This window comes from Oreochromis niloticus, linkage group LG3 (assembly GCF_001858045.2).
Source record: "Oreochromis niloticus isolate F11D_XX linkage group LG3, O_niloticus_UMD_NMBU, whole genome shotgun sequence".
Classification (NCBI taxonomy): domain Eukaryota; kingdom Metazoa; phylum Chordata; class Actinopteri; order Cichliformes; family Cichlidae; genus Oreochromis; species Oreochromis niloticus.
The window spans coordinates 68,809,366-68,828,710 of NC_031967.2; the positions used below are offsets into that span (position 1 = coordinate 68,809,366).

Sequence of the window (19,345 nt, forward strand, 5' to 3'; positions counted from 1 at the left end):
TTACTGCTGTTTGCACCAAAGTTCTGCAGTATTTAAACATGAACGTGGAAATTTGACCTGGTTTAATGTGTTCGTCCCTCAGTCTGCTGAGAGGATCACCACTCATCTCTTCAAGCGGTTAGTTAGTCTGTTAGTGTAGTGATGTGTATTAAATGCATTTTTTAATGTTTGAAGTTACGAACAGCTGCAGTGAGTGCTTAGAGCCACTAGATGTACAGATGGATAGAAAATAGTTTGAAAAGCCTTTACTTTGCTCACACAGGAGTCACGTTTGACATCAAATTGTTACCTAGAAAGAAGAGCTACATTAACTAGTTACTTACAGGAAAAGGATGGAATCAGAAACTGTGTAGTGTTTGTGATCCTGGCTGTCGACTCTATTTCAGACTTCCTCTAAGCTACACTGACATCACTCCTCCTTTGCTTTGAACTATTCACAGTTGAACACGGCGTAACTGTAAAACCACAGAGTTGAACGTCCTGTTAGGATGTTCTGCTCTAAATGCTCCGTCACTTTTTGTCTCTATGACAAACTAAAAATGATAAAAGGATCAGCTGACATGCATGACGCCAGTTTTCATGTTATAGCATGAAAATGTTTTAGTTTTAATTCAGTATTTTAGTGTCTTCTGCTCCTTACATAGTGTAGTAAAGTTCCCTTTACGCAGTGGGTTTGTCTTTAGTGTCTGGTCGTTCTGACATTTTAAGCTGAAAAGCTTCACAAAGGTCAGAGGTTACAAATTCAATTCTCTGAGTAACACATCCATATCATAACCTGCTATAATGTTTCTATGATAATGAATAAATAATAAACTTAGCTGCTATTGGGGAAAAAATATATTCCAAACATGACAGATGAAAATTTCAACCATCCTGTCCTATTATATCTTTTTCTCAGTTTTGTTTTTAAGTCAACGTCAGAGTTTACCTCTCTGGGTCAGACCACAAGACTTAGAGTAGGGGTGTCAAACATAAGGCATGGGGACCATAATTTGCCCATCACAGGCCCACTGGGTGGCTTTGGAAAATGCAGCTTTGCTGGTTTTCAACTGACGACCTCATCAAAGGTGATTCATACAACACCAAAGTAAATAAACAATAAACAGGCTGTTAAGTTACAGAAAGTTCCTGTTTTTTCACCATCAAGTACAGAAATATATTAGAGAAACTTCAGAGGTGCTGGTAAAGTTGGACTTCTCCTTCTTACACAGAGATATGTCAGATTGAACGTTGTCCCGAATTCGAAAATGTTGAGCAATAGAACACACCAACAGAGGCCCAGAAGAGTGCAGTCAGAAAATGATTTATTGAGCACACACAGGAGGAGAAGTACACAACCTCACACCAGCACAACGTCTCATGCTAAGAATACACTTGAGGATACTTTTATAGCATCAGGGTTTTACGCCCCCTGGTCTGTCAATTACAGATTAATACATCGATTACAGTAAATAATACATCTTAAATGGCTAAAAACAGACAAGTAAGTTCCTTATTCCATAACACCTTCCATACATGGCAATAAACTTCAAGCCTACATGGTCTCTGAGGGCTGATACTTTTCTTAACTACTGTCAGGGGAAAATTTCCCAAATAGAAAGCTGCCAAAGTAAAACAGAGACACAGTGAGACAATATAAAAAATCATATGTACATGGGTGAACTCTCTAAAGAGTCAGAGAGTCACACAGTACTCTTCTTTATTGCAGGTTATATAGGCATGTAGGTTACACAGCAGACGGAGGCAGTCTCCGCCTGTTCTCAGAATATATTGCTTAACTGACAAATGCATATCTTACTAAACATTCTGTCCGTACTATACTAAACGTCTGCTTAAGTGGTATTTTCCGTTGCTCTTTGCACAGGAACTTGTCTTCACAGGCATTTGATAAGCATAGGCAAGGCTTCATGTTTATCAGGGTGAATCGTCATTCAGAGTTTACGCAGTTACAAGCAAAGCATATTTGAATAATAAACAAAATCTTTTCACATTTCCCTCCTGTTGTTTAACTTTCACACTAGTTAAAACACCATTGGTTTATTATCTGTGCATGATTTCTTGCAGCGCATTTTTAATCAGCACGTCATACATTGGTGTATCACAGCATTTCAGTGTCAGGGGGATTTATCATCATCTTCATCCATGGGCAGTGTCAGGTATGCCTGCACATGAACTGCAACAACTTTATTAATCATTGATTGTGCACATGGCAAAATACAAGAAGTAAAACAACAGAGTAAAAGTAAAAGAACTCCTACAAAAACCAGTCCTTTTATTAAAAGAGATTTCCAGGAACCACTCAACAGCCAGGTAAGCCAATCTTCAGTGTTCGTGACGTAGTCCTGTTGCTGAGCGTCCCTGAGTTGTTTCAGCGTGCGTAAGGCGTTGGTCATGTTGGAAGAGTGAACATTATCTGGAATGTACGTACAGCATGTGTTGTTAAAGAGTATACAGAGTCCTCTTTTTTCAGCCAGAATCATGTCCAGTGTGACTCGGTGTTGCATCACAGTTATGCGCAGGGCATCAATCTCTTCATTTTGTTGATTGTTGATTTTGCACGAGGCATTCAGGAACAGTCCAAAGTTTCAATTTTTAACATGTTCTTTCCGGTGCCCACCCATGGAAACAGTGAGTGGAGGACCTTTTGTCCGGTGGTCCAAAGCTTAAATTCCTCTGGCACATCACTGCCATAGATGGGGTCATGTGGTTGTACTGTGGAGACGTCTCGTCATCGTCTTGTAGTCTGAGAGCTATTTACAGCTGACATCCTGAAGGTGTGGTCTGAAATGAAGATTGGGGCACAGGTGCCCGTCCATCCGGGTGGCAGTATGAAGTAGGCACGTTGTCCACACAGCCAGGCCATTCCCTGCACCCAGTAGGTGCCGTTGCTGGGTGCGGACGTGTTTACAGGTGTGCCCTCTCCGTTGGCTGCGGTTTGGTTACACCCGGGCCGCGGCGGTGAGAGCGCCGAATCCTAACCACTAGACCACCAGGGATTATCGGTGCTGGCCATGTTCATGGATACGATGGCTATTGTCGGGAACACTGAGAACACAAACATGAAGCACAGGGTTGTGACTGTTGTTAGCTGGCATCCTGTTGTCCAGTATTGACGTCGTCTATGTCCATCTCTCCTTTCTCCCTCAGTGGAATCTTGGGTTCTTTGTCTAGCATCTCCATTCCTGTGAGTGTTCTCCTCTTCTCGACCACCAGACACACCCGTAGCCTCTAATGAGTAGACCTCAGCCAGAGGAGTGGGATCACGAGTGTTGCCACTGATCACCCTACCCCCCACCGAGCGAACACTAGAGGTTGGGGAGGACCAGAGTCTAAACTTATCACTCACTTTAAGGAGATGTTGGTGGGTCTTGGATTGGTTCAACCTTCTTTGTGTGGCTTTGATGAATCCACGAGGGTCGTTCAGCAATCCTGCATGCTGTGGGTGTTGTGAGCAGGACCTGGAAGAGACTGGGAGAGAATCACGCGGCAGTTGGTTGCTCAAAACTATTTCTTTGTTTTCCAGTAGTTTTGTCATCCACTCTGCTTTTGTTGAGGGCAGGGTGCCTTGGTTTAGCTGACCACACTTTTCAACAGTGATGTGTGACTGTGAGAGCAGGATGCCTACGTAGGAGAGCTGTCTTGCATGTGTTAGATAAGAAAGATTAGCCTGTAGTAGTATTGAAGTTACTGCGTGTGGGACCTTGATAATCAGCTTGTGTCCCAAAACAATGTCGGCAGATTTTTTAACAGCCTCTGCTGCTGCTGCACAGGCTTGCACACATGTAGGTAGGCCTGAGGCTACTGAATCTAGTTCACATGAGTAAACGGCTAACGGTCGTTGTTTGTCACCAAAAGCTTGGGTCAATACTGCTTTCATATAGCCTGAGCTGCCATCCACATGCAAATGAAATGGTTTCTCATAGTCTGGCAGTGCTGTTTTGTTTTTCTGTACCTTTACTGCATGCTCTGCATGCTGTAAAGCATCAGCTAGACTTTCGGTATTTTGAGTGACCCAATGTTTATCTACGTGGGCGCGGACCTTTGGGAGGAGGCCTTTTAGAAACGCGTTTTTTAGTTGTTGTTCAAAAGGGGTGTTCACGCCCTCATCATATTCTAGACCTGAGTTTTGTCTAAAGACTGGTCGTAGTCTGTCTAGGAAGTCAGAGGCAGACTCGTTTTCTTTTTGTTTTGTTTCTCCTATTTTTCCGTAATCTGGGTTTGGCGCCTGAATTAACGGAAATTGCCCTAACGGGCCTGGAGGCCATGGCGGTGGGTCTTCGCGGGTCATTAGGTCCAGTTGTTGTCTCGCTGAGACATAAGGGTCTTGTGGTTTCACAAAGGGATTTTTTGAAACAGGGGGATAAGGATTTGGGGGGTATGGTTGCTCAGTATCAGGGGGACTTGGGGCTGAGGGAGGTGGTTGACAAGGAGGAGGATTGGTGGTTTCGGTAGGTGGCTTTTCGCTTTGTTTATTTTGCTTTTTGTTTCTTTTCTCTTCACGCTTTTTACTTTCCTCCTGCCATGGTACAAAGAAACTTACGTATTCGTACATGCGCAGGACTTTCTTTTTACCACTAGTCTTTTCTATCTCTGCGTGTAGGCATTTACTTAATTGCTGTATTTGGCCAGGGCTACAGTTCCCCTCCCAGGCGGTGCAGTTTGTTTTTTTGGGATTTCTCCACCTATTTGCGCTTATCTTTCCTGCACCAGGGCATTTTTTCTCTAACCATTGTTCATCTGCAGTCAATTCGGGTTTTGTAGATTTATTTCCCATATTTAATTTTGATTTGTTTTATTCGATAGTTCTTTGTTTATTTTTTTTAGTTATTAATACTACCAACACATAAACTTCACACGCGGTACTTATAATCCTATTTTAGTTGACACGCTCCTTATTTACCATTCACTCTTAGAGTGAGATCCCTGACTCCCAAGGTGAAATGAAACCACTAGCTCCAACCTCTTCTTTGCTGCGGAATGGGCCCACACAGGACAAATGATTCCGTCTTACACAGGCGAGCGTTTACGTGCGGGTCCACACAGGGCCCGGTCCACACAGGACGTTTTTATTCAGACCTTTTAAAATTGCGGAATGAGCCCACACAGGACTGCCAATTCCATCTTACAGGCGAGTCTCATGAAACGAGCCCACACAGGACTTTCAGTTTCGTTTATCTCCGACTTTCGGCCCACACAGGACCAGTCTACTGAGAGTCGTGTCAAACTAGAATCGATTTTTTTAGACGCAATGTGTTTTTGAGTGCTTATATTCACACACACACCTGCGGCGCTTTCGCTGGCACGAGAACAGAGAGAGGTGGCTGACACGCCCTTCTACTTTTGAGCTATTCTCAAAAGCGGTGTCAACTTTATGTGATAAAACACGACCTTCTTCTCGATTCACCAGTACTTCAGCAACCGACAGTAAACAAATCAGTGGAATAGTTCAGCCTCCTTATTGTGCTGTAGAAATCAACTTATTCCACCAAAAAAACAATAAAAGACAGACAGTTTTAACGCGCGTTCACGCTACCAGCTTAGTGCTTCCAGCCTTTTAAACTGCGGAATGAGTCCATGCAGGACTACCAATTCCGTCTTACAGGCGAGTCCCTGACTTCCAGCCTTTTTAAACTGCGGAATGAGTCCATGCAGGACTACCAATTCCGTCTTACAGGCGAGTCTCTGACTTCCAGCCTTTCTTAGGCGAGCTGACTACCAGTCCTCAGGACGGGCTTAATGCTTCCAGTCTGTCTTGGACGAGTCTTAAGTTTCGTTTTCGTTTTTGCGCAAACCTTTATTATCTCAAAGTAGTCTGTCCTACCTTGGCGCTGGTTTCTTCAGATGCACCTGATCAGCCCCCGACGGTGCGGGCCGCTTGTAAAACGTTGCAACGTGGGCTTCTCGTACCGACGGGACCTGGTGAGGTGCTTTCTGTGAGAGCTGCTTTAAATAGGCTGTCTCATCCGGCTTCGAAGGACCAAGAAATGTCAGGGGAAAATTTCCCAAATAGAAAGCTGCCAAAGTAAAACAGAGACACAGTGAGACAATATAAAAAATCATATGTACATGGGTGAACTCTCTAAAGAGTCAGAGAGTCACACAGTACTCTTCTTTATTGCAGGTTATATAGGCATGTAGGTTACACAGCAGACGGAGGCAGTCTCCGCCTGTTCTCAGAATATATTGCTTAACTGACAAATGCATATCTTACTAAACATTCTGTCCGTACTATACTAAACGTCTGCTTAAGTGGTATTTTCCGTTGCTCTTTGCACAGGAACTTGTCTTCACAGGCATTTGATAAGCATAGGCAAGGCTTCATGTTTTATCAGGGTGAATCGTCATTCAGAGTTTACGCAGTTACAAGCAAAGCATATTTGAATAATAAACAAAATCTTTTCACAACTACTCTCCTGTCATCTGTTACCAAGTAGACTAAACTGCAGTTAGAAGCCAAACGAATTTCAGGCCTATGGCCTGACCGGTTTCTAGATTGTATATGTTTGTAAGCGTGTATGCGGCCTTCTATGCTCTAAGTCACCCACAATATATCAACTGAGACATCACGCTCAGTGAAGCTTAAAACCTTCAAGAAACTGAGACTGAGCATCAACTCTGTTAATGAGCACAATCATGCAATGTGTATAAACTGACTATGGCTGGACCTGTAAGTAAAAGATTAATAACAGTAAGTTTCATAAACCTATTTAATGCGATATCAATGCTATAAGAGTTATTATTAATGCACTGTTAATAATGCAGGTTATATTGTAGCAGTAAAATATTTCTGTATCTCCACTTTCCCTCTTTTGACATTTTGAAAGAAAAGTCACCACACCTCGTGTTGTGTCACTCCTCAGCCCCCTCAGTTGCTGCTGCTGGACACTGAAACACGCACCGCTCCGGCGTCCACTGCCCTCGTCATTACCTTGACCAACAATCCTCTGGCACAAGGAATGAGACAACAACCACAGGTGACCAGGATCCCTAAAAATCTGACAATTGAAAACATTGTAGATATGGCCAAACCTTTCCATCGTCCAAACACAGATGCCATCCAGCTCTCCAGCAGGTTGTCAATTCCCGAGTGCTCATGCATGGTTTTAGACAGAGTTTTAAGGCCCTCTAGGGCACGAGTTACTGAGCCATCTGAGCCATCTCTGCCAACAACATGTCAAGGGCCATTCGATTTTGCACCCCCATCAACGAGCTTGGACCCAATTGTTTTTCGAACCCTTCCATGGCGTCCCTGGTTAGGTTAGAGTCTCAGCACATTATAATGAACATAGTTAACGCGATCAACATTCTTATTGAACGTTACCCATATGATTATACTTTCAAATCCTGAAGCTACTTGGTCCGCTAATTTATACTCGTTTGGAACTTCCGTGGGCACTCCTATTGAGTCAATCCAGGTGGGTGAATTCAGCCGAGGGTCATAGGCATGCGTCCCCTGGGTCCCTCTTTTTGCCAAAATATGTCTCTTACATTTAGCTGCTAAAGTGCATGTATTGTGTTGTGGAATGGCTTTTACCTTGTTTCCTATTAACATGAGTGGAACTTAAACTACTTTATATCGAGGGGATTTTAATGTGGCCCACCATGTAAAACCAGTTTGACATCCCTGACCCAGTCATTCACTGATATTAATGAACTGGTAAACAACATGCTGTCATTCAAACAGGGTTCACCTTCACTTTTAAGGTCAGTATTCACTCAGATCTGCCAGTGACAGTGATGGAAGAGCAACACCTCCACCTTTTAAATACATTAAATGGAAAGGCTTTATAATACGGTGAGCGGTTCCATGTCACTGTGATAGATCTGGATAGATGATGAATATTGAAGCTACACAATATTTTACCTTCATACTATAAAAGATTTCAGGTGTTAGAGGTCATTGAAGTACAAATAGAGCAGGTGAAACTTGTCACTTATTATGTCCTAATATTTTTTTCCAGGATTTCTCTCCGTTATAGCAATTCCGTTAAATGATGCATCATTTGTCTGAACTCTGTAGTGATGTCATGTAGTGTGATCCAGGATTAAATTAAATAGTTTTTAAACCAGTGTTGTTTTGTAAGTTTAGTGTTTTGTTAGTTTACACATACTAAACCGTAGAGACATTTGAAACCTGCTGTTCATGAGGATGCTAGTTAAAATCCCGGTTCTGTTGTTTATGTTTTCTGTAGATCACAAAACCAACAACAGCAGCAACAAGAATCACAGCAGGAACACGCAGACCAGCGATGAGTCCAACAGGTGCAACTGTGAGTTCTGCTGTCTGACCTGCAGGTGAGAAACAGGTGTGAGGTGTCAGCTGTCAGGTAGGTGATGAGTGAAGAACAGAACAGAATCCATTTCCTCTTCAAACTGCTGTCAGACATTATCTACTGCACTCTGATCACATCACTCAGACCAGCTGCTTTCTACAAAGTCTCATCAACAACATCTTTAGAAACAAACATCAACAACCAGGAAGCAGCTTCACCTCTGATCACACACACACTCAACTCCACTCACTCACCTGAAACAGTCAGGCTGACAGTGTTGATGCTCTCCCATGATTTTGTCACTTTGTTGAAGATATTACAATTGTATGATCCATCATCCGCAGTCGTCACATTTTTCAGAACCAGAGACACGTCTCCATTTTTCATCTGTCTGTCCTGCAGATCCACCCGGTTCTTAAAAGATGAATGGTGGTTGTCTGGATCCAGCTGCTCATCCCGGTACAAAGGCACATAATTATCTCCCAGGTCAGCTCTGATTCACTTCACAGCTCTGATGGTTTTGTCTGATGGAACTCGACATGGTAGAACCACATCCTGTCCAGACTTCGCTGTAACAGTGTTCTGGGCTGAAAAAGGAAACAACACAAAGCAGTTGATCAGGTTTGACACCTGGTTATATAAGTGGTGTTTATGTCCTTTTGTCCTTTGAAATTAGAGTTATGGATCTCCCTGTTGAATTAGACAGCAGCTTCACTAGCTGGGTGCACATTCTCATTTTAGGTGTGACAGCATTTCCAGTAGATGATGGCATAAGCATGAACTGAGGCTGATGTTTGAGGAAGGCCTCAGAGGGGACTGTTGGCTGAGGAGTGAATAAATCAAAAGAGGGAGGGATGTAGAAACCAGAACAAATGGCTTGTGTATAGAGGGAGAACCAGAAGTGAGCTGAATGATGACTTTTTCTTTTTTCTTTTTTCTTTACTTTTTTTCTTTTTCTTTTTTCTTTTGGCTCAAATACAAACACTACAATCATACCATTTAGTCTTTTCTCTCTAAAAAAAAAAATACAGTTCAGTGTTGAATAAAATTATTAAAGCTTTTTATGTTTGAAAATTATATCAATTCTCCTAAAATATTTTATATGAAAATTAAATTGTTAAAATGTTTATATATTTTATTGGGATGAATGACAGTAGGAAAGAATCAAATATCAGAATTGTCATTACATGACATAATGAAATCACACTAGAAGTCTGGCTGTTCCGGTTACTTTTTGTCTGTTCATCCCGTTTGGATGCAGCTAAAACATATTGTGAGTTTTGGGCTGTTTTATGGTGGAGTTTGGCACCCCTGTTCTACTAAGATGAAGAATTTAAAGAAGAGCTGAGTCTGTGATAGGTTGAGATAAATGGGGAATCCAGCTGGTGTGTGAAGATTAACTTTCAAGGTGGCTTACTGAGCTCCTTACTCTTGGTTAAATATATTTTTGAGGACACAGGAGAATCTGATGACACAGCCATTTAGAACAGAGGAAGAAATAAGCAGGTGTGAGCAGCTGGATGAGGTTTCAATTCTCAGTGGAGATGATCACTTTGTTAAAATTCACTAGAAACAATAGAGGGAGGATTGTTTATTTGTTTGTATGGGGAGAAAGACAAAGGGTGGAAACTACAAAACTGTATGATTTTCCGAACACTTATGAACCTTAAAAAAAAAAAAAAAAATCAGCTCAGTTAAAGCTGAATCATGTGTGTGAACCTGTGTCTGGTTACATAAATTTAGAGTTACTCCTCAAACATGGCCGTCATCACTACGCTCCTCTAACTAAAAACTTCAAACCTGATGATGATGATAATATATATATATATGTGTGTATATATACACAATGAGTTTAATTTCTGTCACTGACACCAAGTAAAGCCTGCCCTCTTCCTCTGATGAGGTCTTCTTCCACTTTTTGTACCCTGTTGGATCGCTAAATTCATTAAGATTCATGTGATAAAGCTATTCTAAGATCAGTGATAGGAATAACGACGTTACAAGTAACTGCGTTACTAACGGCGTTACTTTTTTCAGTAACGAGTAATCTAACTAATTACTATTCCTATCGTTTCAACGGCGTTACAGTTACTAAAAAGAAAACGTGGTCCGTTACTATTTTTCAACAAACAGACGGTTGAAGCTGTGTTCAGCTTACCGCATCTTCTGGACGCTACAGCTTTAAGCAGCTGCACGCGCTCCCGCGGACGCTAATCGCGATCACTGTCTAGCACAACACCTGGAGCTCAGGGGGCAAAACAATCGCATGAGTGCTGCTGTTTGACTGAGGAAGAATAAAGTAGTCGTGGTAAGTCAATCACATGACCACTTAAAGACAAAGCAACAAGGTGATATATACCAGTTTTTAAATTGTGTCGATAGGCCACGTAAAACCAGAGTCATGATGTAATGAGGGAAGGCTTTAGGACCCAGGGGACCCAAGGGAGGGTATAAAAGAGGAAGTAGCAGCAGGTGCTCTTCATTTGCACTGATGAGCGGCTGTGAACAATGGTTGTGTGAGTAGGTGAAGAGCTGAGAAGTTTTGTCTTCTACACAAACAGTTGTTTTAAACCTCTACAGCAGGGCCCTGTTTCAGAAAGCCGGTTTAGTGCAAACTCTGAGTAAGTATACCCTGAGTTAACGAAAACTCTGGGTTTTCGGTTTCACAAAGCGAGTTTAGCTTAATTCTGAGTGAGTTACTATGACGACACACTCCGTGAAGCTAACCTGCCCCCTAGCAGGTTTACTTCAACTAACCCTGACTTTCTCCGCCTCTTGGTCGGAAACCTGACTGTAGGAAGTGTCAGACATGGCGTGCCCCTTCCTTGAAGAGCCAGTAGATGTTGAAGCCCAAATTCTCCTCAGAGCTCTCCGCCGGGAGAGAGTGATTAGAGCGCGTTTGGACATTTTATCATTTCCTGATGATTTTCTGTGTGAACGTTACCGTTTTTCAGCACAATCTATAATTTATTTGAATAACATCCTCAGGCCTTATATTGCTCATGTGACACATCGCGGACATTCTCTCAGTTCTGTACATATTATTTGTATTGCACTACGTTTTTTTGCAAACGGGAGCTTTCTGTATAATATTGGTGACGCTGAGCACGTTTCCAAGGCTACCGTCTGTCGGGCAGTCAGGAATGTTACAGTTGCACTGAAACGTCTCCTGTACTCGTTTGTGGTGTTCCCCGGTCATAGACCCACAAGATTTATCAAAGAGGGATTCCACAAAATTGCAGGTATCAGGATGAACAAAACTTAATTCATGATGTGGTGATACTTGAACTACTACTTAGATTTTACATTTATTTTCAGGGTTCCCAGGCGTGATTGGCTGTATAGATGGCACTCACATTCCAATCATTGCTCCTTCAGTAAATGAGGGAGACTATGTGAACAGGAAGCACACAGCATTAATGTACAGGTACATAGTTCCCTGTAGCATTTCAAACTAACACATTATTTCATTATAGTAATGGATGCTAATTTGTGTTCTCTGCACTGTGAAGATCATATGTGATGCTGCCAACATTATCACAAATGTGGAAGCCAAGTGGTCAGGCTCTGTTCATGACTCACGAATGTTTCGTGAATGTACACTGAGCACAAAATTTGGACATGGTGAGTTGAAAATACTTTAAAATATATAAAGACCAATTGCTACAGGGACATTTGAACTGAAGTGTATCCTTCTGTCTTAGGAGAGTTCACTGGCTACTTGCTTGGTGATAGGGTAAACATGGATACCCCCTATTTGCTTACCCCTTACCCTGACCCTGAACCGGGCCCACAGCAGCGATATAATCTGGCTCATTGCAGGACAAGAGCCAGAGTTGAAATGACTATCAGAATGCTTAAGGCCCGGTTCCAGTGCCTTCAAAGACTCAGGGTCACCCCAGAAAGGGCATGTGACATTATTGTGGCATATGTGATTCTTCACAACATTGCCACAATTAGAGGAGAACACTGTCCTTCTGAACCAAACATCAGCAGTGATCCAAACCATGAACATCCTGACCCTGCCACGGACATACAAGATGGAAGAGCAGTCAGAGACACCATATGTCACAATCATTTCCTTTGACCCATCACCTCAACATGTTGAAAGAAGAATAAACAGATTTTTTGTTCAACTGGCTTTATTGGTCGCCTGTATTTCCTGTACACAAAGTATTAATAAGTATATTATTATGTTGTTCAAACACTGAAATAATTCGTCCATCTCTGACCACTTCATCCACCCTTAACTGATGTTCCAGCAGTAAAATCTCAATCTTGGTCTTTTGGATCTGCTGCTTGAAGTGTTCCATTTCCAAGTCGCATTTTTTTATTTTCTTGATCAAATAGGTCTTGTACAGCTGCTTTACAGGGAGCTATGGAAACACAGCTAATAGCATTGACATTCATAGTACATGCCTACTTAGGTTGGTTGTAAATCAGTGCTGAACATCTTACTGAGGAAAGGTTTGTTGGAGAAGTGGCTGGACCCTCTTCCTCTGCATTTCCATCATCACTCTGTTAGAGACATAGAAAGTCCATGGTTTTATTATAGTACCACATTTTATTCAATTGTTATATTTTCCATTGTAAGATGTAAACCTCATAAAGTGTCTCTGTTGCTTCCTCTGTAACAGCTGTCAATGTTTCTTCATTATTTTCCTGTAGTAAAGAAATTAACAACATTGCTGTTCTACTGTAAACTCATATGATCTGTGGAGCATTAAGAGTACTCACAACTGCATGTTGGTCTGGCTCGACAGGAGGCTGCACCAGATGCAGTACACCATCACCATCACCATCAGCTGATAGAATATGAGGTTTATACAGGTCACTTATAACTTACAAGGGACCAAATGGCAATTAACAAACATATACCAATCACCTTACACTTCATTGTCATTATGCTCTCAAAGACAACCAAGACTGAGGGAAGGCAAAATCAGTAGGAAGATAACTTCACTACAAAATAATTCATCATGGTAAAGAGTTTATCAAATGAATGAGTAGCACTGCAAAGGTGACTGTGAAGAAAGGATGTATGCACATCATGTATTATTATGAATTTATCTCTTATGTCGGCACTTGTGTCTTGCGGGGTTATTGACTCAGAGGATGTCCCCGCAGAGATGCCTTCAGCCACAGGGCGCCCACTGTTTTGGCTGAGGGCCAACTGCTCAGCCTCTGTGAGTGGTGATGGTGGAGGACCCCCACCTGTTTTTCGGGCCTCCGCTTTTTATCTGTTGGCTATAACGGGTCACATTTGAGCATACAGAGTAAGCAAATATGTAGTTGTAATGTGCTCAGATAATTTCAATAAGTGCTTACAGAAAGAAAATTAATGTAGCCTCTAACTGCAATTGATTTACATAGGACAAACAGACCAAGCACTATGGCTCATAATACAATTACACCTTACCTGTTTGGACTATATTTTTATATTTCATTTTTACTTGCTGCCAGGAACGTTTGGGGCCTGTTGGGTTGCACCTGCGCTCACATCACATCACAAAATAAAATGTATAAACTAAAAAATAAAATGAAATATAATAAAATAACGTGTTAAATGGGTGGAAATCCCTAGATCAATGTTTAAATTAACACTCACGCATTGACTCTGTCAGCTATGTTTTGCCATGCATGCTCCCTTTCTTTTGCAGTTGAGGCTGTGTTACTTTTTTTCCGCAAAATTTGCATGTTATCGGCATATGCTGCCATCAGAATTTCGGCCTCAAGCGCTGTAAAATACATTAACCGCGCCTTCTTTCCCTCCGTCTCCATGGTGACTCGCTTAATCTGTGCTCCACTAAACAGGGCTTTATGTATCCTAGTGCGCGCGCTTAACTTGGGGTTAAAGCAACTCCGCGTTGATTGAACTAATTGTTATCAGCCTTTCTGAAACCGAATATTCCGAGTTGGACTGCTCGGGGTTACTCAACCCTGAGTATTATTTTTAACTCTGAGTTTTCTAAACCCGCTTTCTGAAACAGACCCCAGAGGTTTGAGGTACAGGCTGTTTTTCATTTAGTGCTTTTTTAAATTTGTTGAAATGTATTTGATGTTTATTGTATTTTATGTTTTTAGTAGTGATTTTAGAAGATAAGCCAAGATAAGTCAGGTGTGCAGCAAACACAGTTGTCTGCTGGAGGTATGTTAACTTAATATATTTGACATTAAAAAAAGTATATTTATACACTATAATCTAATTTATATTGCATTGCCTCCTGCAGGACAGGCTGCACATGTGAATTTGTCACTGTTTTTTCCTCTTTTTGTTGCGTTTCTGGTTTTAGCAGGGTCACCTTTTAAAATTGTTTTTTATGCCGGGTTTGTTTTTATTTTCAACGGGCTGGTGCAATATTAGTCGGGCAACGTGCAATCCCTGAGCTGGGCTCTTACCTTAGGGGAATTAGGTCTTTCCCAGATAGCAAGGAAACATTGAAACAATGTTGAGTCAATATCAGGCGACGTCATTGAAGCAACGTTGAAGTGTGACGTTGACCCAACATCACTCTTGCACCCATTTTTAACGTTGAAACAACGTCAGGTTTTGATGTTGAATCAATGTTGAAACCTGACATTGATTCTACGTTATATTTTCTAACACTGTTGACATTGAAACAATGTCAGATTCTGATATTGAAACACTGTTGAGCTATGGTATTGATTTTCCACCTCTTTCGCACAGTTGCTTTTTATTGAAAAAAAACAAAAAAACAAAAAAGGTCAATAGACATGTATCATTTGCAAAATACTTTATTAAAAGACAAAGTTTCCTATTTACATTTCTATGTTTCACGTCACTTTTTATTGTTTACTCCGGGATGGGGACGGATGATGTGCGTCCTGCGCGCCACCCGTACGATCTGGAGCATATCTGAGCCATTTCTGGACTGCTTGAGCAAAGACCAACTCAGACATAGAGTTCGCCCCTACCTGCTGCGTCAGGCCATCTAGGACAAAAATAGACACACACACACAAAAAAAACAAAGACAAAAAAAGGGAATTAGAGCACATGAATAAGCTCTTGTTAATTGTCTTCAGCAGGGAGAAAGTATGTAAACTCCTAGGCTGATAAACATGAAAGTCACCAGGCGGAAATCAGCAAACTGCCGCATTTGATTCCCAAAGAGCTATAAGCTGAAAATGTGATATGTCTTAGCATGGTGTGCCGTGTATCCTTTTTAAAAAAAAAAAGAAAACATGGGGTCCTCGGGCTGTACAAAGTGTACAACCCGAGGACAAAACAAGCCGAAAACCAAAGACTCCATCTCCAGATTAACCGGACATGAAAGTCTTGTTATTAAGAAAGACAAAGTAATATAGCAAAAACCAGACATAGGAAATGTGAAACGCACCCAGCACATCAATTGATCCCTTTATTGTTCACTTTAGGCTCATAAAACTAAAATAAATGTTAAAACTTACCAAATATGCATCTGCACAGCGCTGTCTCTTTAAATGCCCTTTTTTGCTTTGTCTGGTCCTTGGTTTTTTTTCCCTGCCCAGCTGAGTACAGAGGCCAGCTCCTTTGTAATGGCATAAACCATTACACGGCGGACTCGCACCTCCAGTGTGGTCCAGCAGCACCAATCAACACAAAGCGTCTCACCTATAGACACATTTTATGAGATGGAATTAGCGTGTCTCATGTCTTAAATGTGTATGCAAGTGCTTGTGTGTTTACTTCATGTAATTGATGATAGAAACATGTCATTTAGTTTTCCCTAAAGCCTGATTTTCAAGTCATACAAAGAATAAACCAAAGTATTGGCAGTACAATGTATTTCTATTCCCTTTTGTTGGATATTCATTTGTTAGTTCTTGTAACTGCTAAAAGTGTTTACTAGTTTTTGCCTGTCACATATATTTGTTATACCATGTAAACTGTGAAATTCCAAGATTTTCAAACTTGCCTTGTAATAGTGGCCTCACAGAGTCTCTGGAATCTGCAGAAAAAAAAAAATCACAACAAGATGACATTCAGGAGTATAAATTGTTTTTTTTTTTTTAGATAAGAGTACAATGACATTGTGATGCTTTTTTTAAAAGCATACCATCTATAGGGAAGACATCAGACTCTGCATGCTGGCGAGATCGCAAAGCTGTGTCGGCTTGTGCCGGAGTGGCGAAAGGTGCCGGAAGCTGGGTGGGGCATTATGATGGTTGCTATCAGTGGGCTGGGGGGCAGACTGCAGAGTGATGAGGGCTGTTTAGAAAAAGATAATTTTTTAAGTATTTAAGAATACAGACAACTTGTCAAAAAAGTTTCCTCGTGTCAGACACAGATATGTACACAGACACTAGACAGTATTTTATTACCTGGTATTTTCACTCGAGGGGCCTGGGGAAACCGTTTTTTTGTAGGCTGCTCATCCTCTGAGTCCGTATATGTGTACAGGGGATTTGGTCTAAAGAAAAGAAATTAAAAACAGTCTTAAGTAATTGTAAATATGCTTTTGGCATATTGTTTCCTAAAGTTAGTTTGATTTCTAACAACACACACAGGAAACAGAGACGTGCAAGAAGGTACAGTATACAATGAATTTTTGAAGTGCACAAGTGTACACTGCTTTGCATTTTTAAAAAGTTTACAAACTTCCACTTTTTGGACTATATTATGTGGTGATATTGCAGTATGCAAGCACCACAGATATGTATAAAAGACAAGATCATAAATTCTTAACAATCAAAGATATGTTTGTGAATAAAAAGGTTTTACTTGTGCTTTCTTTTAAGACTGGTCTGGGTTTCTTCTTCGGACTGAAGGTCAGACGTATCACAGCGTTCACGTGGATATCTCTGAAGACTGCGTTCTGCTTCGTGAAATGTGCCTGGAAATACAAACACAATGTACAGCCAGACATACATTACGTGTGGACAAAAGGTGCAAACGCATAGAAAAATCAGCGGTTTCAAAAATACGCTGGTACGTGTGGACGTAGCCTTATTCATTATTCAAGGAACAAACGGAAAGTCATGTACGCGTGCAACGTACAGTCACGTGGGCATGCCGCGTGAGCATTCAAACTGAGTCTAAAGTTTTCGTGTGCGAATTGAAGCGAGTGCTCTCCAATCATCAAAAGTAACAAAGTCATTGAACACGTTTATACAGTTAACTTTACGTTTATCAATCATATATCACAGATTTAGAATTTTTTGTAGTACTAAGCAACTACAGAGCGAAAGTCTGGGTCAAGCGCCGAGGCGACGGCAAGAACAAAGGAAACCTCGAAGCGTTAAAGCTAGCTTTGTAAGGGAATATAACGAAGAAATTATGAAACAAAAATGTTTTCTTTGTTGATATACTTTGTTCGCAGTGCAATTTATTTGTTGCCGGATTGCAAGAAGTAGACACAATTTCGGGCTCCCACATTTTGTGGGAGCAATGTAAATAACAGTAAAAAAAAAACTCGTTAATGTACAACATTAACGAGTTTTTTTACTGTTATTCAAATGCAAACATGGAAATAACGAGTAGGGAAAAAAAAATCATTCATTCTTACCTTATACTAATGTGCAGTGCATGAACTGATGCCTTCTCCGGTCAATTCCGCTGAGAGTAAATCAAATGTCCCGCTCTACTGTAGAAGACAATGAATACCTGGGGGGATGTACCAATGTGAGAGGGGTGCTGCGGAATAGTCCAAGTGATCGCTGCTTTAATTTCCCGGTCAACTATACATAAATTGCACGTAGACACGATTTTTTAAAGCTGGTGAACTAGACCAAGTCATTGATAGCAAATGAACAATAAATCTACTTTCTCTGGTACTTTATACCCGATCAGTTGCAATGCAATTTAATGCTCAACTACAAATCGATGGTTTTTGATGGTGACCGGAGCCGAATGATCGTCAACTATAAATAGACGTTTTCTCGACGTTGTTGTTGTCACCTGGTCGACTATAAATAGATCAAATATCAATGACAAAAAAACAACGGTGAATCAACATCGTTACAACGTCTCTATAGTAAGACCGTCGGTTTACCACAGTATTTCAATGTTGTTACAACATTGGCATTTCAACCCCGACCATATACGACGGTTCGGATGAAAAATCAACATAGATTCAATGTCGTCTTGCTATCTGGGTTTAGAGGTGCTCCGTGTGGATTTGCAGTGAACAAGTTTTATTAAGAGTGAATTTAGTGCCACCGATCATTGCTTGGACTACAACACTTAGTGCATGCGATAAGTGTTCTGTTGGGCTCGTATTTATTTGGGGTGGATTTGTTTCAAAGTAACGAGCATCTGGGACCACCGGGGTAGAGCAAGCCCTCAGGTGATAGTTGCATTGCTGGCAGGTTGCACCAATAAGACTATCTTGTGGTCGTTAGTGACCTTTTCCATTTTGATGTTTTAGGCCTTTTGCAAACCCTTTGTTTTCTTTTAAAATAATAAATTTTAACATATCTGACTGATATTGACCCTCTTGTCCCATTTATTCTGGGCTCGTTCCTGTAAGAGCTTTGGGCCTGAAAGTTTGCACAAGTCGTATAGAGGCCCTTAGCGAACACTCGGTGGCTTTTACTCGCTACAATGATAAACAATATATACGCGGCGTTTTTTCCTCAATAGTTTCGCCACGTTAGCACTAGCAAGCACTCTCTGCTTATGAGCAAAAAAAACAAAACAAAAAAAAGTTTTAGGAGTGACGGCGAGAGAGAGAGAGAGAGAGCAGGAAAAGAGAGAGAGCGAGTTTTGAGATGTGAAATTTGTGATGTTTAGCGTGTTCAGAGTGTGTAGTCAATGTGTTGTCTTGTGTAGTTAGCGTGTAGTGTTGTGGATAGTTTTGTGTTGTGTGTCAGAACAATGAGGCGACTGCTGTCTCCAGGTAGAAACAGCAGTGATACACCTGCTGCTGTCAGGCCTGCAGGTATCAGGCTGTGATGTTCTCCTTTGTAGTGGACAGAAATTATGTTTTTGGAGTGGCACAAATAATTTGTGTGGCATCTTATTGAAGGCAGAACAGCTGATTGTTCTGTAAATAGTTTGAAATGGTTATTTTAAAAAAAGGGTAAAAGGTAAGTGGATGCAAATAACTTTGTTGTTTGCAAAACTTGTGCA

At 41.2% G+C, this 19,345-nt stretch overlaps 1 protein-coding gene, 1 long non-coding RNA gene and 1 pseudogene across 2 annotated transcripts in view; 1 reads left to right on the forward strand and 2 right to left on the reverse strand.

Annotated features, from left to right (window-relative positions):
• Positions 1 to 8,746, reverse strand: part of LOC109201241 (signal-regulatory protein beta-2) — a 58,977-nt gene extending 50,231 nt beyond the window's left edge. Inside the window, exon 1 of the mRNA XM_025905344.1 lies at positions 8,528 to 8,746. Within this exon, the coding sequence (XP_025761129.1) occupies positions 8,528 to 8,660 (133 nt within the window). The 5' untranslated portion in view covers positions 8,661 to 8,746. The remainder of the gene's footprint in view (positions 1 to 8,527) is intronic.
• A 1,940-nt stretch (positions 8,747 to 10,686) lies between these two features.
• On the forward strand, positions 10,687 to 12,414 carry LOC112846056 (putative nuclease HARBI1; annotated as a pseudogene).
• LOC109201244 (uncharacterized) lies at positions 12,361 to 12,912 on the reverse strand. Its single transcript, XR_002061265.2, has 4 exons — positions 12,876 to 12,912; positions 12,732 to 12,791; positions 12,518 to 12,649; positions 12,361 to 12,435 (listed from the first exon to the last, which is right to left on the reverse strand). It is a non-coding gene; the product is annotated as an uncharacterized LOC109201244 (long non-coding RNA).
• Positions 12,913 to 19,345: the final 6,433 nt, after the last annotated feature.